This window comes from Mobula hypostoma, chromosome 8 (genome assembly GCF_963921235.1).
Source record: "Mobula hypostoma chromosome 8, sMobHyp1.1, whole genome shotgun sequence".
Classification (NCBI taxonomy): domain Eukaryota; kingdom Metazoa; phylum Chordata; class Chondrichthyes; order Myliobatiformes; family Myliobatidae; genus Mobula; species Mobula hypostoma.
In genome coordinates this window covers 126,330,012-126,355,771 of record NC_086104.1, presented here as the reverse complement: position 1 = coordinate 126,355,771, position 25,760 = coordinate 126,330,012, and the positions used below count along the sequence as shown (strand labels likewise).

At 49.1% G+C, this 25,760-nt stretch overlaps 1 protein-coding gene across 1 annotated transcript in view; it reads left to right on the top strand.

Moving 5' to 3' along the window:
* pou2f2b (POU class 2 homeobox 2b) overlaps positions 1 to 25,760 on the top strand; it is a 189,245-nt gene that overhangs the window by 121,112 nt on the left and 42,373 nt on the right. Inside the window, exons 2-4 of the mRNA XM_063055268.1 lie at positions 20,647 to 20,712; positions 21,935 to 21,969; positions 24,654 to 24,716. Coding sequence (XP_062911338.1) covers positions 20,655 to 20,712; positions 21,935 to 21,969; positions 24,654 to 24,716 — 156 coding nt within the window. The 5' untranslated portion in view covers positions 20,647 to 20,654. The remainder of the gene's footprint in view (positions 1 to 20,646; positions 20,713 to 21,934; positions 21,970 to 24,653; positions 24,717 to 25,760) is intronic.

Here is a 25,760-nt window from a genome sequence, read left to right as displayed (position 1 = left end):
TGTGTCCGTGCCTGGAGTCGGTGCGTGTCCGTGCTGGGAAACGGTGTGTGTCCGTGCTGGGAGACGGTGAGTGTCTCTTTTGGGAGGCAGTGTGTATCAGTTTTCAAAGACCATTTGTGACTGTGCTGGGAGACAGAGTGTGTCTGTGTTGGGGGCAGTGCGTGACTTTGCTGGGAGACTGTGTCTGCTTATGCTGGGAGTGAGTGTGTTGCTATGCTGGGAGACAGTGTGTGTCCATGCTGGAAAATACTTTGTGTCCATGCTGGGATACAGTGTGTGCCCCTGCTGGGAGGTAGTGTGTGTCCCCATAATGGGAGATCATGGACATCTCTGCTGGGAGACTGTGTGTGTCTATTCTGGGAGAGAGTGTGTATCCGTGATGGGGACAGTTTGTTTCTGTGCTGGGAGACAGTGAGTGTCTGTGCTGGGAGGCAGTCTCTGTCTGTGCTGGAAGACAATTTGTGTGTCTGTTTTGGGAGATACTGAGTGTCTGCTGGGAAACAGTATATTCTGGGAGACTGTGTGTCTCTCTGCAGGGATATTGTGTCTCTCTCTGCTGGGAGTCTGTGTCTCTCCGCTGGGAGACTGTGTGTCTCTGCTGGGAGACTATCTCTCTCTCTACTGGGAGACTATCTCTCTCTCTACTGGGAGACTGTGTGTCTCTCTGTTGGGAGACAGTATTTGTCTGTTTTGGGAGGCAGTTTGTCTTTGCACTGGGAGACAGGGTGTGTCTTTTTTGGATTACAGTGTGTATCTGTGCTGGGAGACAGTGCATGTATATACTGAAAGAGAGTGTGTGTCTGTGATAAGAGACTGTCCGTCTCTCTGCTGGGTGACTGTGCCTCTCTCTGCTGGGAGACTGTGTGTGTCTGTTTTGGGAGGCAGTTTGTCTTTGCACTGGGAGACAGGGTGTGTCTTTTTTGGAATACAGAGTGTGTCTGTGCTGGGAGACAGTGCATGTATATACTGGAAGAGAGTGTGTGACTGTGATAAGAGACTGTGCGTATCTCTGCTGGGACACAGTCCTTTCTGGGAGACAGTGTGGGTATGTTTCGGGAGACAGTTTGTGTTATTGCTGGAAGACAGTGTGTATGTTTGTTGGAAAACACTGTGTGTCCGTGCTGCGAAACACTGTGTGTCTGTGCTGCGAGACAGTATTTGTCTGTGCTGGTTAATAATGTATGTCTGTTTTGGAAGACAGTGTGTGTCTGTGCTGGGAGACAGTTTGTGTCTGTGCTGGGAGACAGTTTGTGTCTGTGCTGGGAGACTGTGTGTATCTGTGCTGGGAGACTGTTTGTGTCTGTGCTGGGAGACAGTTTGTGTCTGTTTTGTGAGACAGTTTGTGTCTGTTTTGGAAGACTGTTTGTGTCTGTGCTGGGAGACAGTTTGTGTCTGTTTTGTGAGACAGTTTGTGTCTGTTTTGGAAGAAGGTTTGTGTCTGTGCTGGGAGACAGTGTTTGTCTGTGCTGGTTGACTGTGTATCTGTGCTGGGAGACTGTGTGTGTCTGTGCTGGGAGACAGTTTGTGTCTGTTTTATGAGACAGTTTGTGTCTGTTTTGGAAGACAGTTTGTGTCTGTGCTGGGAGTCTGTGTATCCGTGTTTGGAGAGAATGTGTGCCTGTGCTGGGGGACAGTGTGTGAGCAATCACAGCAGGCTTTTGCTGGTGTCCCGTACCTGGATGTTGCCTTTACAACTACCCAGAGGCACACAAGGGAAGCAGATGCTGGAATCTGGAGCAACAATCTATGTTTAATTTGATCGGTTGGTCGTGCAGTGTGTGTTGATGGAAAGGAATTGGCAACATTTCAGGTTGGGCTTGTGCCACTGAACCTTCCTGGGTTTTCTGCACTGGAGATTTTTATTGGGAAATCTCGGTTGATTTGGAATTGTGTTACGTGGGAGAACAGTGTGTTGTTTCTGGCTGTGGGATGGCTGCTGACCCAGTTGATTTTCAGCCGTGGCCGCCAGCCTGTTGGTAGAGTGTGTGGGAGCTCTAAATGTGTCTCTAAGGTGCTGAGTCCACCAAACGTCTCCCCAGAGCTTGACTCAGTCTCGCTCTGAACTTCGGGGACACCCCCTCCGCCTTTCACGGGATCTAAAATAAGAACTGACTTCCTCTTTCTGTTTTATCAGAAGCAGAAGGTATGGGTGCAGATGCCAAGGGCGGACTGTGTTAAAGGGTGCCCAGACCACCCCTGCTGGTCCCAGAAATAGATTGTACTGTCTTAGTCACTAGGACCCTTGGTGTTGGAGCTGGTGCTGGGCACAAAGAGCAGACACTGGGAACTCCTGACCCGGATCATGAGCACAACCCCCCCTCCCCCCGCACCCAAAGGTCCTGAAGTCGGCAGCTGAGGCACAGCACCACAGATTGCGGAGGTTCTCCACTGAAGGCAGGGTCCGCTGTCCCGCAGTCCCACATAGCTCGTCCACAGTGCCGGCCCAAAACCCAGGCAAACCACGGCCGGGTCAACTCTCCCTGGGCTGGGCTGAGGCTCGGCTGTGGATGTGGCCAAGGAACCCAGACACTGTGTAACCTCATCAGTGCTGCCGGTCAGGGGCTGTCTGCGAAAAGGCATTGCACTTATCGTTAGGGCTGTGTGTAGGTCAGCAGTGTGTGACTCAGAAGGGGGAAGACAGTACGAGGTAAGACAGCTGGTGTAGACCGGGGAGTAATGTGCTCATGTAAACTGGTGCACATTGAAGAAGTATGTGAATCAGAGTGTAATTAAAGTGAGTCAGGGATGGGTACATTGATGAAACCTGTGAGTGTGTAAATCAGGGTGTAATGTGTGTGTGATTGAGAAGTACATCTATTGATGAAGTCTGTGCGTGTGTAAATCAGGGGGTAATTAGTGTGATTCAGGGGAAGCTTGTGAGTGTGTAAGTCGGGGTAATTAGTGCGATTCAGGGGAAGCTTGTGAGTGTGTAAATCAGGGTAATTAGTGTGATTCAGGGCAGATACATTGATGAGGCTTTTGAGTGTGTAAATCAGGGGGTAATTAATGTGATTCGGGACAGATACGTTGCTGAAGCTTGTGAGCGTGTAAATCAGGGGGTAATTAGTGTGATTCGGGGCAGATACACTGATCAGGCTTTTGAGTGTGTAATTTGGGCTGTAACGAGTGTGATTCAGGGCAGATACATTGGTGAAGCTTGTGAGTGTGTAAATCAGGGTGTAATGAGTGTGATTCAGGGCAGATACATTGGTGAAGCTTGTGAGTGTGTAAGTCAGATTTGGAGTATAAATGTCTTTGCCTGGGTGAATTGTGTAACCCAGTGTTGTGTTGTGGGATTTAATCTGGAGGTATATTCATCCTGCATGGACTCAGCCACAGGGGAGGCTTGGTGCGGAAGGAGTTAACCGGGTATCGTTTGAGCAGCAGGGTTTGCTGGGCTGTGCGAGTCAGCTCGAGCTTCCAGCGGAGGCCACGTGTGGTTTGATGTGGTTGTCTCACCAGTGCCTGTTGCACCACGTGCAGAGGCTGATTTGCTTACAAAGTGCGTCTCGGGGGCTGAGCGATACACGTCCTTCCTCCACCCCCAGGGGGTGGGGGTGGGGGGGGCTGACTCAGGCATCTCTCCGACTGCCGCTCTGTCACGCCAGGTTGTCTTCCCCACTCTCCACCGTCCCCTGACCTCCGGTGTCCCGACACCTCTCCTAGCTCGCGAGCTGGCAGTCCTCTGAATCCGTGCTGAAACCGTTGGTGGAGGCAGTGAAAGTGGAGCACTGAGAGGATGGTGTGTGGGTGAAGGTGGAACCCAGTCGCTGGGACTCAGTAATCTGGTACACTCAGCTTTTTCTTCCCCTCTCCTTTCTGTGCAACATCCTCGGGCTCTCTGTCGCTCCTCGGTCTCTGCACCCCTCCGAACCCCACGTTTACCCCACCCATTATCAGGTGATACTTGTCTTTCCTTTAAGGCACATCATTATGCAAACCGCTCACCTCCTCTGAATAACTTTCTGCTCCCCCTCCTGCTAACATCTCCCGATGTGGCTCGCTATCATGTTTTATAGTGGTGTACAAACGCGGATGTGTTGTTCTTGGGGGCAGTGGGGATGTGGTGATGTGTTCAGTGCCCCACTGTGGGAGATCTGTCTTTGGCTCAGCTCTCCTACAGCAACAGGTCCTCTGAGATACGAAGGTTCCCTGGACAAGGTCTCAGTCTGGAAGTTCCCACACAGCCAGCAGTGGCAGTGTTCATACCGATTTTCTGTCAGGGAGCAGTCAAATGTCCATAACTTTGTTCAAAGTATGTCAACCAGAGCGGTCCGTGGCTGTGTGTTTTCTACTGCGTAAGTGCTCCATTGGCCAGTCTGTGTCATGCATGCTTGGCTCTCCGTGTCAGTTTGTGTGGTTATTTCAGCCTGAGTGTTTGAGCTTCAGTGTGTTTCTGATTTAGACATTTTGTGACTTTGTCATGCCTTCAGAATGTGCACTTTGGAGCACGCGGGTGTTTCGATATTGTTTAATTTGAGAGAAAGTGTTTTCAGTGTGTGTTGGCGTGCTGCATTGCCTGCATCTCAGCAGAATCAGAATCAGCTTTGTTATCCCTGATGTGCGGTGTGACATTTGTTGTTTTGTGGCAGTGTTATGGTCATAAAATTTACCAAAAGTCACAAAAACAAATAGTTTAAAAATATTGTGAAGAAGAGGGACAGCGAGGGTAGTGTTCATGGGTTAGTGAAGCAGTCAGAAATCTGATGGTGGATGAGAAGAAGGTGTTCTTCGGGGTGCCACGACAGTGTAGCAGTTAGCACAATGTTATTACAGCTCGGGGCATCGGAGCTCGAAGTTCACCTCCGGCATCCTTTGTGAGAAAGTTTTTATATTCTTCATGTGTCTATGTATGTTTCCTCCGGCTTGTTTGATCTCCTCCCAAAGACGTACCAGTTAATTGGTCATTGTAAACTGTCCAGTGATTAGGCGGGGGTTAAATCTGTGGACTGCAGGGTGATGCAGCTTACTGGGCCAGAAAGGCCTGCTCCATTTGAATCCCTAAATAAAATAACGTGCTGGGGCTCCCGTGTCGCTGACAATTATTAGTGACTCATTAGAGAGTAAGGGCATGCAGCAGCACGGTGAGTAAGAATCAAGTCGGAGAGGCCATAGAAAGCGTGTGACCTTAAAGGCCATTTGGGCCATCTGGAAAAGAGTTGCCCCTCCTATTCCCACCTCCCCTCACCGGGTTCTGTGGCCTTGCAGTCTACGTGTGGTTAGAGTTGCTGCCACCTCCCCCACCTTCTGACAGAAGAGTTTCAGTTTCCCACCACCCACCGGCAGAGAGGTTTTTCCAAACTTTGCTTTTACCCCTTCAGCCCATCATTTGAAATGTTACTTCACCCCCCCCCCACCCCTGACCTGAATTCCAGCACAGGACCAAGCCCCCAGACCATCCATCAGTATCTATCCTAATTCCACAGCATTTGCCTATCACAGTCTCTGCCTTGGTGAGTGTAGATTCTGCTTCTATACGAGAATGGCTCTGCCTCCACCACCCCCTCAGGTATTGTGTTCCGGATTCTAACCACCCCCACCTCCGGGTGAACAAACAGTTCCTCCTTAAGTCCCCTACCCACACTCTCCAATAATAGATGCCTCTGCCAAGCAGACAGCTCTATCCTCCACTCTGTTCTTGTAGGGGGGTCCAAGTCCACAGGTCTCTGAAAGTGGCTGCCAGGCTGATGGAGTGGTAAAGAAGTCACGTAGCTTACTTGTATCATCAAAGGTCTGAGTTCAGGAGTCAGGAAGTTGTAATGCAACTTAGTAAAACTCTGCTTTGGCTACATCTGGGATATTGGTTTCAGCTCTGGGAGCTCAATTGCAGTAAGAATGTGGAGGCTCTGGAGAGGGTGCAGAAGAATTTCACCAGGATACTGCCTGAATTAGAGGGTATGGGCTGGAAGGGGAGGTTGGATAAACTTGGGTTGTTTTCTCTGGAATGACAGAGACTGTGGAAATCCGATAGAAGTTTATAAGATTGTGAAAGGGCATAGATCAACAACCAGTATCTTTTCCTGAAGGTTTTATTTTATTTTTTTATTTGTTCATTTATGGGACGTGGGCATCGTCAGCTAAGCCGGCATTTATTGCCTGTCCCTAGATGCCCTTGCGAAGGTTGGTGATGAGCTGCCTTCTTGAACTGCTGCAGTCCCTGAGGCGTAGGTATACCCATAGTGGGAGGGAATTCCATGATTTTGACCCAGCAACAGTGAAGGAACGGCGTTATGTTTCCAAGTCAGGATGGTGAGTGACTTGGAGAGGGATTTCCAAGTGGTGGTGTTCCCAGGTATCTGCTGTTTTTGTCCTTCTAGATGGTGGTGGTAGTAGGTCTGGAAGTTGCTGCCTTAGCAACTTCAGTGTGTTGTTGCAGTGCATCTTGCAGATAGTACACACTGCTGCAACTGTTCGTCGATGGTGGAGGGATTGGATGCTTGTGGAAGGGGTTCCAGTCAAGTGGGCTGCCTTGTACTGGATGGTGTCAAACTTCTTGAGTGTTGATGGAGCTGCGTTCCTTCAGGCGAGAGGCGAAAAGTCTAATAGCAGAGTGCATACGTTTAAAGAGAGGGGGGTAAGTTCAAAGGAGATCTGCGGGACGGGTGTTTTTTTCACACCCTGGAATGCGCTGCCAGGCATGGTGGTGGCTCTCAGATATGTACACGAACGTGCAGAATGGAGAGTTAAGGACATTGTGTAGGCAGAAGGACTAGTTTAGTTCAGTATTTGATTACTAATTTAATTAATTCATCACAACATGGCGAGCCGGACGGTGTGTTCCTGTTCAATGCTCTTAGTCTCACGAATGCGTATACGTCAGTCGAGTCCCTTGGCCTGACTAACATATGCAATGTCTTTCCTGTTTACTCAGTCTGAGTCCCTCCCGACTGGCAGTCCTGTTGGGGGTCTGTGTGGGAAGTCGTGATTTTCCCCGGCCACTGTGCTGCTCGCTTGGATTGAGGTCTGTTTTGGCTGAAGGGTTCCATCCTTCTGTTGAGTCATGGAATCAGAGTCGATACCAATGCAGGCCCTGTTCTTTGTCTAATGGACATGGCCTGGGCACAACGAAAGGATTCGGTAATCACTTGTCAATCTTATAAGCCATGGTGAAGTCTTACCACAGTTCCAAAGGAAACAATCCAGCCAGTCCAGCCCATCCTCATAGCTAGAGCCAACGACCTTATTCCCTCTCCGGAGTAATCACATCCCTCCTGTAATGTGGTCCCTCGGACCATTGGTGCAAGATACAGTTTGATCATAATAACTTCCCTGTCCCTTACTCTCTGTGCATGAGGCGATAGAGGAAACATCCCAAAAGCCTTTCTAATCATCTCACTGCCCCTCATTGCTTTCTCTCCCTTCCCTGGTCTTGGTCATAGAACATACTGTAGGCTAGCACAGGATTCAGCCCCTCAGCCCATGATGTTTTACCGAACTAATTAATTAATCCAACTAAATTCATTCCTTCTGCCTACACAATGTCGATATCCCTTCCGTCCTATGCACGTTCATCTGCCTATCTAAACATCTCTTGAAAGCCTCCACCACCAACCCTGACAGCACGTTCCAGGAACCCACCACTCTCTGTTTTAAAAGCATGCTCTTTGAACTTTGTTTACAGAATTATGAGGGGTATAGACAGAGTAAATGCAAGTAGGCTCTTTCCACTTAGATTAGGAGAGATAAATACAAGAGGACATGGCTTTAGGGTGAAAGGGGAAAAGTTTAGGGGGAACTTCTTCACTCAGAGAGTGGTGGGAGTGTGGAACGAGCTGCCATCTGACATGGTAAATACGGGCTCACTCTTAAGTTTTAAAAATAAATTGGATAGATACATGGATGGGAGAGGTCTGGAGGGTTATGGACTGGGAGCAGGTCAATGGGACTAGCGGAATAAAGTTTCGGCACAGACTAGAAGGGCCGAATAGCCTGTTTTCTGTGCTGTGGTGTTCTATGGTTCTGTGGAACTTAACCCCTCTCACCTGAAATGCAGACCCTCTGGTATTATATATTTCAATCCTGTGAACTCTGTTTAGAGTTATAGAGACAAAGAGGTACAGCACAGAAACAGGCCCTTCAGCCCATCTAGTCCATGCCAAAACCATTTAAATTGCTGACTCCCATCGACCTGCACCTGGACCATAGCCTTCCATATCCCTGCTGTTGATGTACCTATCCAACTTCTCTTAAACGTTGAAATTGAGCTCACATGCACTACTTGTGCTGGTAGCTCGTTCCACACTCACCACCCTCCGACTGAGGAAGTTTCCCCTCATGTTTCACTTAAACTTTTCACCTTTCACCTTTAACCCATGACTGCTGGTTGTAATCCCAACCAACCTCAGTGGAAAAAACCTGCATGCATTTAACCTACCTTTACCCCTCATAATTTTGTATAACTCTATCAAGTCTCCTCTCGGTGTTCTATGTTCTGAGGAACACAGTCCTAATCTATTCAATCTTAACTCACATCCCCCAGACCACATCAGGGAACTATGCACTTGAAGCCCAAAATGCCTCTCATAATCATATAGATCTCTATCAAATCTCCCCTCATCTTCCACCACTCCACCATTCCAAGTTTGCCCAACCTGTCTTCATACCCACATGCCCTCTAATCCAGGCAGCATCCTGGTGAACCTCTTTTGCACCCCCTCCAAAGCCTCCACGTCCTTCCTGTAGTGGGCATCCCACATTGAATGCAATACTCCAGATGTGGCCTAAACCAGAGTTCTCTAAAGCTGCCATAACTTCCTGTCTCTTGAACCAAATGCCTTCACTCATTAAGGCAAGTGTGCCATATGCTTCATTATCACCCTATCAGCCTGCGTAGCCACACTCAGGGAACTATGGACTTGGGACCCCAAAATCTCTCTGCTCATCAACACTGTTAAGGTTCCTGCCTTTAACAGTACACTGTCTCTTTACCTCTGATCTCCCAAAGTGCAACACTTCACATTTGGCCGGGTTAAACTCCATCTGCCATTTCTCTGCCCATATCTGCTACTGATCTATATCCCACTATACTCTTTGGCAATCTTCTACCCTATCCAAGCTATTTATATATATCACAAACAGCAGAGGTCCCAGTACAGATCCCTGCAGAATATCTTCAGCCCAAGTAGGTCCCATTCACCACTACCCTCTTTCTTCAATGTGGAAGCCAGTTTTGAATTCAAACAGACAATTCACCATGGATCCCATTCATCTTAATCTTCTCAATGAGCCTCCTATGAGGAACCTTGTTAAACACCTTAATAAAATTCATGTAGACGACATCCACAGCTCTACTTTCATCAATCACCTCCGTCACTTTCTCGAAAAACTCAATCAAGTTCATAAGACACGTCTTTCTCTGCGCAGTCATGCTGACTGTATCTAATTAGGCCAAGGTTTTCCAAATGGTCGTAAATCCAATCCCTAAGTATCCTCTCCAGTAACATCCCTACCCCTGACGTGAGAGTCGATGGCCTGTAGTTTCCAGGATTATCTCTGGTTCCCTTCTTGAATAATAGAACAACATCAGCTAATCACCAGTCATCTGAGACCTCACCTGTGGCTGGAGAGGACACGAAGGTATTGGTCAAGGCCCATCAATCTATACCTAGGGTGTAGCACATCATGCCTTGTGAACTTATCCACCTTAGTGTTCTTTAAAAGACCCAACACTACCTCTTCCTTTATTTTGAAACACCCCTTCACATTAATATGCTCCACACTGATCTCTTTATCCACATTCTTCACCTCCAAGCACATGTTCCTTTCTTTATCTTTGAGTGGTCCTACCCTCTCCCTAGTTATCTTCATGCTATTGATGTATATATAGAATGTCTTGGGATTCTCTTTAATCTTACTTGCCAAGGACTTTTTATGACTCATTCCGGCTTTCCTAACTCTGCTTGAGTTCTTTTGCAGCTTCTTCATATCCCTCAAGGGCTCTGCTTAATTTTGGCTTCCTAAACCCAACATGTGCTTCCTTTTTCTTCTTGACTACATTTGCCATCTCTCTCGTCATCTAAAGTTGCCTTACTTTGCCATCCTTATCCTTCCTTCCTACTGGAACATGCCTTTCCTATACATGGTGTAGTTGGTCTTTAAGCACGCTCTACATGTAACATGTGGACTTGCCCAAAAGCAGCTGTTCCCAATGAACTTTCCCTAGTTCCTGTTTAATAGTCTCATAATTTTCCCTGCTCCAATTTAATACTCTCCCATAAAGTCTGTACTTATTTATCCTTATCTATAGTTATCTTAAAACCTAAGGAATTGCGGTCACAGTTCCCTAATTGTTCCCCACTGAAAGGTCAGTCACCTGGCTGGGCTCATTTCCCAGCACCAGGTCCAGTGTGGCTCCACATTGATTTAAGAAACTCTCCTGGATGTACCTAACAATTTCTTCTCCACCTAAACTTCTTTCACTAAGGAGGTCCATGTCTACATGGGAGAAGGTGAAGTCACCCACGACAACAACCTTATTGTTCTTATATGTTTCCCTAATCAGCCAGCATATCTGCTGCTCAATGTCTCAGTGTCTATTGGGGACTCTGCATCATCCAATATAGTGATTGCACCTTTCTAGTATTTGAGATGTATCCATGTAGATGCAGAGGATGAGGCCTCTATTCTGTGCAGGGAAGATTCTAACATGGATAAAGCAGTGGCTGACTGGCGGGAGGCAATGAGTGGGAATAAAGGGAGCCTTTCTGGTTAGCTGCTGGTGACTAGTGGTGTTCCACAGGAGTCTGTTTTGGGACCAATTCTTTTTATGTTATATGTCAATGATTTGGATAATAGATTAATGGCTTTGTTGCAAAATTTGCAGATGATATGAAGGTAGGTGGAGAGGGAAGTAGTTCTGAGGAAGTAGAGAGGCTACAAAAGGACTTAGACATATTAGGAGAACGGGCAAAGAAGTGGCAGATGGAACACAGTGTGGGGAAGTGTACGATCATTCACTTTGTTTCCTATGGTGGGAGAGTTGAAGACACAGCCTCAGAATAGAGGGATGCCCTTTTAGAATGAGATGAGGAGGAATTTCTTTAGCCAGAGAGTGGTGAATCAGTGGAAGCCAAGTCTGTATGTATGAGGGCTAATTGATAAGTTTGTGGCCTAAGGTAGAAAGAGATGAGTTATTAACTTCAAATTTTCTGCATTTTCACACAAAGAGTTGAACTGCACGTGCATGTAACGAGAGCTGTATAACTTACCTCCTTCTACCTTAGGCTATGAACTTATCAATCACCCCTGCTGTGGACCACCTGGAGGTCCAACATACTCTCGTTACATGCACGTGCAATTCAACTCTTTGAGTGAAAATGCAGAAAGTTTGAAGTTAATAACTCATCTCCTTCTACTTTAGGCCACGAACTTATCAATCACCCCTGCTGTGGACCACTTCTGCAAAGAAGAGATCCGTATGCTCCACGACCGCTGGACTGAGTGTGTACATGTAGGAGGGGACTATGTTGAAAACTAAATGTACTAGGTTTTCTAAAATTGACTCCTTCTACCTTAGGCCACGAACTTATGAATCACCCCTCATATGTTTAAGGCCGAGGTTGATAGAGTCTTGTTTGGTCAGGGCATGAAGGAATGTGGGGAGAAGGCAGGGGACTGGGGCTGAGAGGAAAAATGGATCAGCAATAATGAAATGGCAGAACTGACTCAATGGGCCAAATGGCCTAATTCTACTCCTATGTCTTACAGTCTTATGGTGTCCTTTGAATGCAGCTGATTAATAGCATTACTCCCCTCCCCCCCCAAATTTATTTTATCTCCCGCTATATCATTCTTTAAGCATTGAAACCGTGGAACTTGAAACATCAAGCCATGTCCCTCTCTCTCAACCAGGTCTTTGTTATGGCCACATCATCATAGTTCCGTGCACTGATCCATGTTCTTCTAAATTCGTCAGCCTTACCCATATTTCTCCTTGCTTTAAAATACACACATTTCAACCTGTCTATCCCAACGTATCTATTACCCTGCTCCTGCTTGTTCTTACTGGTCATGGTGACAGCCTTCCTCTCAGTCCCTCCACTTTCCAACCTAATGCTCTGGTTCCCATTCCCTTGCCAAACTAGTTGAAACCCTCCTGAGTAGCACTAGTGAGCTTCCCGGCCAGGATATTGGTTCCCCACCTGTTAAAGTTCAACCTACTCATCTTGTACAGGTAGATCACCCCTGCCCCAGAAGAGATTCCAATGATCCAAGAACCTGAAACTCTGCCCCCTGCACCAGTTCTCAGCCACACGTTCATCCATTCCATCTTTCTATTCCTGCCCTGACAAGCATGTAGCACCAGGAGTAATTCAAAGGTTGCTACCTTCAGTCTCTTTCCCAACTCCCTATACTCACCGTGCAGGACCTACTCCACCATCCTTCCTCTGTCTGTTGTGCAAATGTACAATACAACCTCGGGCTACTCACCTTACCCCTTGAGAGTGCTCCGAGACAACCTTAACCCTGACATCTGGGAGGCAACATACCATCCTGGAGTATCTTTCCAGCCAAATAATCTCCAGTTTGTCCCCCTAACGATTGAATCTCCAACCACCATTGTTCTGCCTTGCATGCTGAGCTTCAGAGACAGACCAGGAACGCTGACCTGGCTAAAATCTATTTGGACCTCCTTTGCCCAGCACAATCTATCATGATCGTCCTGCAATCTGTACTGTGGATGCATGGTTAATCTTCGTACTGCTGCAGAACCCCTGCCCACTTACCCACACCAAGGCCTGGATTGTTCAGGTCTGTTCCTGAAGGCGAGGGTGGAGTACTGAGGCCTGTGCAGCCCCCCCACCCCCCGCCGTCCCCAGTAGGAGCACCTTGCTGTCTGAACCTGCCACTGAACCCACCTGCCTTGGCGATCCCACGGGTTCTTACTTTTCTGCTCAACCTGTTAAAAGTTTCACCAGACTCCATGTAACCTACATCACGTGCTTCATCCACCTGCGCCTCGTCACCTCTGTCAAACATGATGTTCCCTTAACAAACCCGCACTGACTGGCTTGATCATTCTGTGCCCACCTCAGTCAAGATCTATCCGCCCTTCAGAATGGATCCCAGTGCTAAAATTAAGCTTACGGCATTGTACTTCCACAGTTCCCCCCACCCACCATCTTGTACAACACCAACTCTCCTTCACTGCCTGGTACTGTCCCTGCAGCCATGAAGATATAAAAATTGTAGGGAGAGCCTTTCCAGTTTTCTCCCTTTCTTCTTTTAACAGCCTGTCATATGCATTTTCTGGGCCTGCTAATTTATCTATACTCCAGGATGATAAATCCTTTAACGATAAATAAATATCAAAGCAACTGCAGATGCTGGAAATCTAAAATAAAAGCAGAAAATACTGAAAACAATCAGCAGGTCAGGCAGCATCTGAAACAGAATTAAAGTTTGAGATAAACGCCTTACCACTTCCTCTTTTACCCTGTTTACCCATCCACAGTTTCACATTTATTTCTCTAAACTACATCGTTAATTCATACCCTCTTTTGTGAAAAATATTATCGTGATTATTTTTTACTGTGTCTTCATCTTCCTCACTTCTCTTCCTCACTACTCTGCACTCCTGGTGCTTGACATAAGCTTCCCTTTCTTGCCTTATCTTTCACTGAATGCACCTATATTTAGCTGTCTTATCCTCTCTGTTTGTGGAAACATGTTTGACCGGAACATATTCAATCTCTCCTCAAGATCCTTCCTTTGCTGCTGAGATTGATTTTCTTCCAAGTGTCTCCTTCTAGTCTAGTCTTGTTAACTTCAGTAGAGCTGACCTTATCCTGATTTGGAGCCTTTGCTCCCATCTTATCCCTCCGCTTTTCTATGTCTATGCTGTTTTGTGATCACTACCGCAATAATGCTCCCCCACTGATACACTTTCCACCTGCCCAGCCTTCCTCCTTCAAACTGAATCCAGACTGGTCCTGGTGAGGGGCAGTCTATCTGGCCTGCTCTCCTGGAGATGCACCTAGTGCCCTAGGGATCAATGACTCTCTCTCTCCTGCCTCACCTCTGCAGCCACACATTCATCTGCCCAACATCCTGTTTGTGTGGTCACTGGCAGCTGCTGTGTAGCTTCTCTCTCTCTTCTCTACCTGTCGTGTATCAATGGGTGTCTAAGAATATCAGAAATTTTAAAAAATGTTTGTGATGACCACATTTCTGGAAGTAAGATTTTTGAACAACAGTACAGCACTGAACAGGCTCACAACGTGCCAATCTCGATGCCAGTTTAGAGCAACACACACAAATTGCTGAAGGATCTCAGCACATCGTGCAGCATCTATGGAAATGAATAAACAGTTGACATTTTGGGATGAGACCCTTCATCAGGACTGGCCCATTTATAATAAATGCTCTCTTCCTATGTATCCTCCATATCCTTCTATATTCATATTCCTGTGTCTATCTAACAGCTCCCTAAACTCTACCAAGCTTCCTGTATCCACCATTACCCCAGGTAATCCATTCCAAGTACCTACCACTCTCTGTGTAAAAAAAAACGTCCCTCACGTCAGCTTTAAACTTCCCTCCCCACCCAACCTTAAAAGCACGCCCTCTGGTGTCTGACATTTTTACCCTTGGGGAAAAGTTTCTAACTGTCTACCCTAACTTTGCTTCTTATAGTTTTAAAAACCTCCGTAAGGTCTCCATTCATTCACCAATACTCAAAGGAGAACAATAACCTCTCCTTGATAGCTCATATCCTGTAATCCAGACACTTCCTGGTAACTCTCTTCTGCAGCCTCTCCCTCTCCACATCCACATCCTGCCTATAATAGGACAGTCAGACTGCACGCAATACTCCAAGTGGGGTGTGACTAATGTTTCATACAGCTGCAGTGTGACTTCCTCACTCTTCTACTCAAAACTCATACCAATGAAGACAATCATGCTGTATATCTTCTTTACTGTTTTATCCACCTGTGTGACCACCTTTGGTGACCTGGACCCCAAGATCCCTCTGAACTTCAATGCTATAAAGGCCTACCCTGTATAGTACACTGTCTCCTTTCATTTGTCCTGTCAAAGTTCAACACCTCTATAGTAGAAAAAGTGAATAACAAGGTGGTGTTTGTGGGTTCATGGGCTGTTCAGAAATTTGGTGGTGGAGAGGAAGAAACTGGTACTAAAACATTCAGTGCGGGTCTCCAGTCTCCTGTGCCTCCGATTTCATGAGCCACAGACTTTTGAAGATGCCCTCAGTGGTGGGGAGTCTTGTGCTCACTGAGTCTACGGCTTCTTTCGATCCTGTGGATTAGACCTCCATACCAGGAGATGATGCACCAGAAGGGGTTGTCTCCACTGCACATCTGTAGAAATTTTCTTTAGACTCTTTGGTGACGTAACAAATCTCAGGCTCCTAATGAGGTGGAGCCAGCTGCTGGTGTTGCCTTTGTAGCTGCAGAATCCTGTGTTGTCTGCGGTACCTGGAGTAGGCAGGTGGGAATCTTGTACAGCATGGACAAGTGTGGCTGAAGAGACTGTTTCGGTGTGGTATGGCTCCTGACCCTACCAATCACTCTGTGGGTTTCACACTTACGAGTCCTTCCAAAGGGCATCATCTCACTTGCAGCAAAGGGTGATTAAATTGTAGGGCACTGGAGATCATGCAGGGAGATCAGGGAGTGCGCTCCCCACAGCTGGGTGGTTGTGGCAGAGATTAATTATCCAGTAAGGGGCAATATAAAAGAGTATCTGTAATGGAAAAGGTGCAAGAATATCATCAGCAATCCTGGGTAAGAATTTCAAGTAAAACATAATGACTTGAGACCGTCAGTGACAGTGTTGGAATGGTGTTAAACTTCATGGAATCACACAGCATGGAAACAGGCTGTTCAGTCTGCTGCCTGCACTGGCCAGTGCACACGCACCTGCTTTCACCACATCTTCTAGAACTTGGCCCCCCACCCCCGTACCCTTCTCTGCCTGGGAGACAGTCACCACTCACCAGGCAGAAGAAGGTCACCTTCAGATTCTCTCTAAGTCTCTGGCCCACTTCCCCTATCACAGTAAGAAATTACAGCTAGAAATTCCATTGTGTAACCTCTGGAATGATGATGCTGTTCAGGTCATATATCAAGTTGTATATTTCGTTGAGACATTAGTGAGGTCTAGTTTGGAGTACTGTGTGCAGGTTTGGCTATCTAGCTACAGGAAATATATCAATCAGATTGAAAGAGTGCAGAGAAAACTTACAAGGATGGTGCTGGGGCTTGTGAACCTGAGTTTTAGGGAGGGGTTGAGTAGGTTACGATTTCATTCACTGCAGTGCAGGAGAATGGGGGAGATCTTATGGAGGTACAGTATACAAAATTATGAGGGGTATAGATAGGGGTATGCAGGCTTTAAGAAGTTTAAGATGCAAGGTGAAATATTAAGGGGAATCTGAGGAGAAACTTCTTCACTCAGGGGGTGCTGAGAGTGTAGAATGAGCTGCCGGAGTAAATGGTAAATGGGGGTTCACTTGTAATGTGTAATGAATTGGTAGATATATGAGAGAGGTAGGGAGGGATATGGTCTGGGTGCAGGTAGATGGGACTAGGCAGAAGATCAGGTCAGCATGAACTAGATGGGCCAAAAGGCTTGTTTCAGTGCTGTAGTGCTCTATGCCTCAATTACTGTGTTCATCTGAAGAGCAGGATTGTGCAGGTGGCCAAGTGTGGCAGGGAGATATAACCCTGGCTTTTTAGCCGTATTTACAATCTTTATGGTGAAGTAAAATTCCTTCAGTTGACAAATTGCAGAGTTGTGGACGCAGCTTTGAACATCACAAAAACCAGCCTCCCCTCTACAAACTCTTTCGCTGCCTCAGTAATGCAGCCAACATAATCAAAAAGCCCATCCACCCCTGACATCCTGTCTTCTCTCCCGTCTATCGGGCAGAAGGTACAAAAGCCTGAAAGCACACACCACCAGGTTCACGGACTGCTTCTACCCCACTGTTATAAGACCATTCAGCAGACCACCAGTAAGTTAAAATGGACTTTTGACCTCATCTTCCTCGTTACGATCTTGCTCCTTATTGTTTACCTGCACAGCACTTTCTCTGTCGCTGTTCACTTTATTCTCTATTCTGTCATTGTTTTTATCGTTTTACTTCAGTGCACTGTGTAGTGATTTGATCTGTATGAACAGTATGCAAGACAAGCTTTTCACTGTACCTCAGTGCATGTGACAATAATAAACCAATTCCAATTCCAATACGTTTCTGCTCAGCAATTCCATTGCAGCCTGTGCCTCCTTCTGGTTCCCCTCCCCCTCCTTCTCTTTATTCCATGGTCCACTGTCTTCACCTGTTAGATACTTCCTTCAGTCCTGCACCACTTCCACCTATCCTGCTTCTTATTTCACCCACACCCACCCACCCCCTGCCAGCTTGTACTCCACCTCCCACCCCACCCCTCCCTTCTTATTCTGACTCCTGCCCCTTCCTTTCCAACCCTGATGAAGTGTCTCGGACAAAAATGCAGTTTTAACAAGACCCCAACACCACCCAGGATGTGGCAGTACTCACAGTGAGGGAAAAGCAGGCATCCCAGTGAAACTACTGTTTCAGAAATGGCAGCTTAACAAATTGACTCAGGGAGAACATGATCTAGCGACTAACACAAAGGGTACATCCCAGAAAGCTGGTGGGTCAATTGCGCATCACCTATCCATTTGCATTGTAGTAGTCAGTGCTGGTAACATTTTAATTAAATGCTGCAGGCCAGAGTTCCTGGAGTTCCTGCTGAACAAGGGACCTCTTTTGTAACCATAGGGTTTTCATTTGTGGATGTTCTACTTCAGCTGACTGGTCTCTGGTTGAACTCATGAACACCAGGGGAAAGAAGACCCCCAACTCGACAGGGTGAAGCATAAATGGGGAAGTATCTCGAGCAGGGGTTCCTGCTGTTGTCCAAGGACCCCTTGCTTAATGGTATTGGTCAGTGGCATAAAAAAAGATTGGGGACCCCTGATCTAGAGAAACACACACAAAATGCTGGAAAAACTCAGCAGGTCAGGCGGCATCTATGGGGGAGAGTAAACAGTTGACATTTTTGGCTGAGATACTTCACCAGGATTGGAAAGGAAGGGGCAGAAGTCAGAATAAGAAGGTAGGGGTGGGGGTGGGCACTCCACTCCCTCCTGACCTATGCTTTGGAGATGGGGATAAAGTTTTTGGGGTGTCAGGGCTAGCCAAGTTAGGCACCGAGGTCAGCACGGAATGGTTGGGCCGAATGGTCTGTAAGCATGCAGTATTGCTCTGTGGCACTCTTTGTACTGGAACCCCTTCCCTCCACCCTACCGTCTGAAACAATCAGGTCTGCCCCGTCTGGGGACGACCTCTCCATCCAGAGAGTTGGACCAACAGTCCCACTGGCCCCAGGGGCATTGGTGGCAGGGACGGAGAGCTGGACAGATGGGTGAAGGGGAGGTGAGGTTCAGCAAGTGGGTGCGGAACTGCACCCATGACACATTAAATTACTTGGTACTTCAAGAACGGGATGACTTGATTTGTTGAGACTGTCTTGGTATTGGTATTGATTTATTATTAATAAACTCTTCTCGGGCTTCCAGCCAGGTCAGCCATCTATTTTAACTGAAGTTTTGATGATGAACTCTGCCATCTTCATCAGGGATGATGCCTGGGCACGTCTAGTCCGGTGGTATTTATACCCCCGTCGTCCGTCCCTCCTGATTGGATAGTCCTCATCCAATCAGGTTTCCACTGTCCCACCTTGTTTACAAAGACAAAGCAATTTTAACAAAGACAAAGGTCTCGCTCTAAGTGAGCTGGAATTCGATTATCCCCTTGAGCCAGGAATATGTACTTTCAGGGTTTTGTATCTTCTCCTTGATGGGAGGGGGGAGAAGAGAGAATGTCCTGGGTGGGTGGGGTCTTTCATTAAGCCAGCTGCTTTACCGAGACAGTGAGTAGTGTAAACAGATCCCTTACTCACTCTTCCTTCAGTTAGTCCTGACGAAGGGTCTCGGCCTGAAACGTCGACTGTACCTCTTCCTAAAGATGCTGCCTGGCCTGCTGCGTTCACCAGCAACTTTGATGTGTGTTCCATGGAGGGAGCACTGGTTTTAGTGATATGCAACTGTCTGCAGCTTCTTGTGTTGACAGGCGGAGTAGTTGCTGTGCAAGGCTATGATGCATGCAGATGGGATGCTTCTATGGTGCATTGATAAAAGTCAGTGATGGTGCATGGAGACATATCAAATTTCTTCAGCTTTCCATGGAAGGAGAGGACTTTGTGAGCTCTCCATGCTGCAGGTAGACCATCTGCGTAGGGGTTGGCGTTCACCGCCCTCCCTCCCCACCCCTTGGATGGTTCAGGCACAGAACCCACCACTGATGTCAGCACCCCAGCTCCCCCACCCCCCATGGTAAATGCCCAGGGTGTCCTCTTGCTACCCACCCACATCCTGGGCTGGAACACCATTTTACCCCTCTTAGCCAGCCAGTGGCCCCTCCCAGAGACAAGCCAAGGACGGTCTCTCCCTTCACTAAACGATCTAGGAACCAAGCAGGTCAGGCAGCATCTATGGGGAGCAATAAAGAGTCGATTTCTTATTCCTCTCCCCTAATGCAGCTTGACCTGCTGAGTTTCTCCAGCATCTTGTGCGTGTTACTCCGGATTTCCGGAATCTGCAGGAACTCCTGTGTTTATACACCCTGTAACCTGCCCCTTGGTCACTTTTCCTCAAACTCCTTTGGTGGGTCCATCCCCTCCTCGAGCCCACCCTGAGCCCCTGGAGTAGTTACCCCTCTCCCACTGAGAATGGTCCACTTCTCCCGGGATTGATCCTTACCTCCCCCACTCTGGGATCTGCTGGCCTCCCTCCTGTGGTTGAGGTACACAGGAGTGACTGGCCTCTCCACCCAGTCTCCCTCTGTTCCCACCTCACCCTCCAGCTCCTGCCCCCTCTTTCTCATCAGTCCCTTCCTTTCCTCCTCTGTCTCTGCTCTGCTCTCTCACTCTCTCCATGGATCTCCCTTTCCCTCCATCCCTCACCTCTCCCCCCCCCGCTGTTCTCTCTCTCTTTTGTTTTCTTTTATCCATCTTTTCCTTCTCTTTTTCTCCATTTCTTTCCCCTTGATTTTCCTTTCTGTACCTATCTTTCCATCTCTCTCTCTTTCACTGCCTCTCTATCTCCCACTCTCTCTCACTACCACTACTTCTCCCCTGCTATCTCTTTTGTCCATCTGTATCTTCGTATCTCTGACTCACTATCTCTTTTCCATATCTCTATTTCACAATCTTTCCTCCCTCTCCTTCTCTCCCTCACCCTCTCTCTCGCTGTCAGTCACTCTTTCTGTCTGTCTCGTTATGTCACCCCTAACTACCCAGGAAAGAACAGTTCCGCTTTTATTGAAGTCCATAAGTCAAAAAATACACAAAACTCACTGGGTATTGTAACTATACCTCTGCAATATTGCAATAAGCCAAGAAAATTCATAAGAAACATTAACCAAAAGTAAAGAGAGAGGAAACTAGTTCTGTCGTTAGTGGAATGTCGTGTTTGTACAAACGTTGGACTTTTCAATGTGATGGTATGAGGGGAGCAGTGTCAGTGTGAAATGCCAAGCGCTGGTAACCCGGGGACAGCCTGTGTCTGAAGTTAATGTTTGTCATCTCCCTGCAGAAATAAGAATGAACAAAGAGACAGAATGTGAGAGTGCCGGATTGGAGTCCCAGCTGGATCTTACAGGTACAGCCATGCTTACAGGTACAACTGTCAGGAGGGTGGAACATCGCTATCGCCTCTCTATCCGCGCCATCTCATCCCAATGTATCTCTACACCCCCCCCCACCCCCACCCAACTCTCACTGGTGACACAAGGATGGGGTGGGGGCTAAGCTTCCATATGGGTATGTGTCTGCCTCTGCCAGTGTGGTGTGACCGGGTGGGAGGGGGTGGCAAGAGGGGGTGTGACCGGGTGGGAGGGGGTGGCTGGAACCAGACTCAAGCGGTGGGACCAACTCATTCAGATGGAGTGTGTGCAGTGGGAAAGGGCATGGGGAGGAGGGAGCGGGGGGAAGAGGGAAGGTAGGGGAGGAGAGAGGTAGGGAGGAGGGAGTTGGGGAGGAGGAAGATGCGTGTAGGGGAGGTGGGGTAGAGAGAGGTGGGGAAGGAGGGAGGTGAGGAGGGAGATGAGTGAGGGGAGGTTGGGAGGAGAGAGGTGGGTGAGAAGGGAGGTAGGGGAGGAGGGAGGTGAGTGAAAGGGAAGGTGGGTGAGGAGGGAGTTGGGGAAGAGGAAGAGGGTGGGTGAGGGAGATGAGCAAAGGGGGAGGTGGGGAAGGAGGGAGGTGAGGAAGGAGATAAGTGAAGGGGGAGGTGGTGAGGAGGGAGGTGGGTGAGGAGGGAGGTAGGGGAGGAGGGAGGTGAGTGAAGGGGAAGGTGGGGGAGGAGGGAGTTGGGGAGGAGGTAGAGGGTGGGTGAGGAGGGAGATGAGCGAAGGGGGAGGTGGGGAAAGAGGCAGGTGAGGAGGGAGATGAGTGAAGGGGAGGTGGTGAGGAGGGAGGTGGAGAATGGCACCTCCTCCTGTCTGGTCCACTGCCTTCATGGGGCTTCCTAGGAGAGACCGACTGAGGACCAGGCGACCATTTGGCCAGCTTGAGCTTCCAGGTCCCCTGAGATTTCAGCTGCCCTCCACTTTGCCACGCTGAACTGCCCATCCACAGCCTCAGTGAGGCCAGTCACACAAGTGAGAGAAATGATCCCTTTTGTTCCCACCCCACCGTGGAGCACTGCCATATGAAAGCAGCATCCGTAGTCATGGGAGTGAGTTAGTCTGAAGCCTGGGGCCAACCTGCCCTGCCAACTGGAGCAGCATCCCATACCTGCTCTCCACCCACCTCTGCTTGCTAACCCCGGGCTGGGCCAGTCCCGTGTCACTCACCGATAATCCGTGTCTGTCTCTCTCTTCCAGACGCCGAGAGGAGCAGCTCAGACATCAATCACAAGGTGGGTGCTGTGGACCCTATCTGGTGTCCGATGTCTGGAACCGGAGGGGTGGGGTCTGGGGCAGAGGAGGGTGCCGGGCTGTCGGCAGGACGGCTGAGAATAGTGGGGTGGGGGGGGGGATGATCGCACAGAGGGGCGGGGAGGAGTGGGTAGGAGAATGGAGGGATGGTATAGTGGGTCGTGACAGGAACCCTTGGGCTGGGTATGTTGTGTGCAGAGGCGCTGGAGCCTGGGGGGGGGGGATGGTGGGGTGGTGGGGGATAGTGAGAGCACCTAATGGGATGTGGGGAGGTAGTGGATGGGGTGGGGTGGTTAGTGGATTGTAGAGAGACTGAGACAGGCTCTTCGCTCACCCTGTCCATGTTGGCCAGCGCTCCCCCCCACCCCCGGTGCTTCTCCCCATCGCCAGCTTGACGAGGTGGGGGGGAGGAGAGGGAGGTTGATGGATGTGAAAGAGTGGTGTCGGGGGCTACGGAGGGTGTGGTGGGGGGTGTGGAGGCAACGTACCAGAGGGAGAGGGTGACCGAGAATTGTAAACCTCAATGTTCCTGCTAGGCTGCCAATGGAGGAGTTGGCGGGAGGTACAAGGTGCTGTCCCTCTGGTTGGCAGTGGGAAAGGGAGAGAACAGACAGATTAGTGTGGGAATGGGATGAGGAGGTGAAATGGGGTACCTGTGACCGACAGGTCGGTATGCAGCTGTGCAGGACAGTCGCCCAGTCTGTGCCAATATAGGGGAGGCCACTGGATAGGGTAGACAAGGCTGGAGGAGATGCACGTGAATCTTTGCCTCACATTGAAGGGCCATTTAGAAGGTGGTGAAGGAGGAGGTCAGGGAAGGGCGGGTGGGGAGAGTTAAGCTGTCCAGGGGGCTAAGGAGGGAGTGGTTCTCAGGGAAGGTAGAAAGAGGTGAGGAAAGGAACATGAACGAAAGGTGTCATTAGTCAGGGCACTGAGTACAGGAGCTGGAACTTTTTGGTACATAGGTAGGTGGGTGAAAGTTGAATAGAGAGTTTTAGGTGATATCGTGCAGAAGGGTTAGATTGATTGAAAACCACAATTTCAGGTGCTGGAAATCTTGAGCAATGCGCACAGAATGCTGGAGGAACTCAGCAAATCAGGCAACATCTGTGGAGAAACCTGCAGCACATTACAGGCCCTTCAGCCCACAATATTGTGCTGACTACATAACCTACTCTCGAAACTGCCTTGAATTTCCCTACCGCATAGCCCTCTGTTTTTCGAAGCTCCGTGGACCTATCTAAGGGTCTCTTAAAAGACCTTATTGTATCCGCCTCTACCATCGTCACTGGCAGTGAATTCCATGCACCCACCACTTTCTGTGTGAAAAACTTACCTCTGACATCCCCCTTGTACCTACTTCCAAGCCCCCTCATGCTAGCCATTTCAGCCCTGGAAAAAAGCCTCTGGCTATCCACACAATCAATGCCTCTCATCATCTTATACACCTCTATCAGATCACCTCTCATCCTCTGTCACTCCAAGGAGAAAAGGCCAAGTTCACTCAACCTATTCTCATAAGGCATGCTGTCCAATCCAGGCAACATCCTTGTGAATCTCCTCTGCACTCCTTCTATATTGCCCACATCCTTCCTGTAATGAGGTGACCAGAAATGAACACAGTACTTCAAGTGGAGTCTAACCAAGGTCTTATATAGCTGTAACATTACCCCATGGCTCTTGAACTCAATCCCATGGTTGATGAAGGCCATCACACAATACGCCTTATGAACAACACTGTCAACCTGTGCAGCAGCTTTGAGCACCCCAAGATCTCGCAGATCCTCCACGCTGCCAAGAGTCTTACCATCAATATTAGGTTTTGTCTTTAAATTGGACCTACTGAAATGAACGACTTCACACTTAGCTGGGTTGAACTCCACCTGCCACCTCTCTTTATCTGACTTGGCACAGCGCCTCTCCTGTTCTCTGTTCCATGCTGTGATAGTCAGTGGTGAGGCCCCACTAGAAGCACTGTACTGTGCACAGTTTCAGTCAACCTGTTAGAGGAAAGATGTGGTTAGACCGGAACGAGTGCAAAGGGGATTTACGAGGATGTTGGTAGGACTGAAATATAAAGAGAGATCAGCTGGGCTGGGTCTTCACTCCTTGGAACGTAGGAGAATGAGGGGCAACCTATTGAAAGTGTTGGGCGTGACGAGAGCCATGGATAAGATGAATAGTCACAGTATTTTCCCCAGTGCTGAGGGATATAGGTTTCAGATGAAAGGTTTAAAATGGATGAGAGAGAGGCGACCTTTGGTGAGCATGTGGAACTCCTTGCCAAAAGAAGTGGATCAGCCAGGTACAAAAGTATCTTTGAGCAGATATATGGAGGGGTACAGGGAAATGGAACTATTTGGACGGTCAGTGAAGTTAGCAGGCACTGTTTGAGTTGAGGGGCCTGTGTGCATGCTATACTGCTGTCTGAGTCTACACGGCCTGCGGTGGGATCTTGCTGCAGCTCGGCGTCTCCTGGTCTGACACTCCCCCTGTCCGATGGTTCACGAGCAGATGAGACGGTTCAGAGAGCGGCTGTGTGAGCGGGCGGTTCCCCGTCTGCCACCCCCCCCCCGGGCATCCCGGGGTTGTGTGTGGGCGCAGGGGTTGGGGGGGTGGGGTGGGGTGTAGGGGGAGACGAGCTGACGCCTGCTTCGTGTTTCAGACGCAGCCCAGTAAAGTGCCGGCGATCTCCGCCCCCCCTGCGGCCCCCAGTCTCAGTAGCAAGGTAGGTGTCCGGGAGGCTAAAGACACCCACGCGGCCCTGCGCTTCCTCCACCATCTGACGCGCGCACGCTCCGTGGCCGCAGCTTCCCCCATGCCCGGCTCTCTGGCACGGGCAGGGAGTGAACCCAGGAAGAGGGGAAGAAGAAGCGAGAGAACTGGGGAGGAGGATTGGAGGGGGTGTGGCAATTGGGGAGGGACCCGAATCAGGGATGGATGGAGGGGGCAAGGGAATGGGGAGGGGAGGTGGCAGGAATGAGGGATGGGTGGAGAGGGGGGAGTGGGATAGGTGACGAGGGAACTGGGAGGGGTGTAGGAGGGAGTGAGGGAACTGAGGCCTGAGGAGAGGAGAAGGAGTGAGGGAACTGGAGGAGGAGGAAGAGTGGGAACTGAGTCTTGGGGGAGGAAGTGAGGGAATGGGGGTGGGAAGAAAGGAGTGAGAGAGGGAACCAGCGAGGAGGGAGTGAGAGAACAGAGGCCTGAGGAGAGGGAGTGATGTGACTGAACCCTGCAAGGGAATCAAGTGGGTGGAAGGTGGGAGTGAACCAGGGAGAGGGTGTAGGAGGGAGTGAGGTAACTTGGGAGGGGAAGGACTAATTCTTCTCCTCTACCAGTGTTGTTCAGGCCACATGCTGCTGTGTGCTGTTGAGAGGCAGTGTCGGGTGTGGAGAGGGGCCGGGTGTGAGGGAGCGCTAGTTCGCCTGCTCCTGCCAGAGAGATGAATCCTCCATTGCTTCGGCCCCCTCTCCCCATCACCCACTGCTCACCACTCGTTCAGCACTTTCTCCTCTGTGGGCTCAGTGAGTCAGCTGTCCCCGTGGGCTGCTGGGGAAACCCCTGCTCCTGCTGTACCCAGCAGAAAACAACAGCTACACAGCACCGACACCCATCACTGCACAGAGTATTCCCTCCGAGGCAGGGCGCAGAGGGGCACCGACTGCAGTGGCTGGGGTGGGAGGCCATGTGTCAGGAAGTGTGTGAGGGGTATGTCAGGCCGTGTGTGGGGTGTATCAGGCAGTGTGTGAGATGGTGTGTCAGGAAGTGTGTG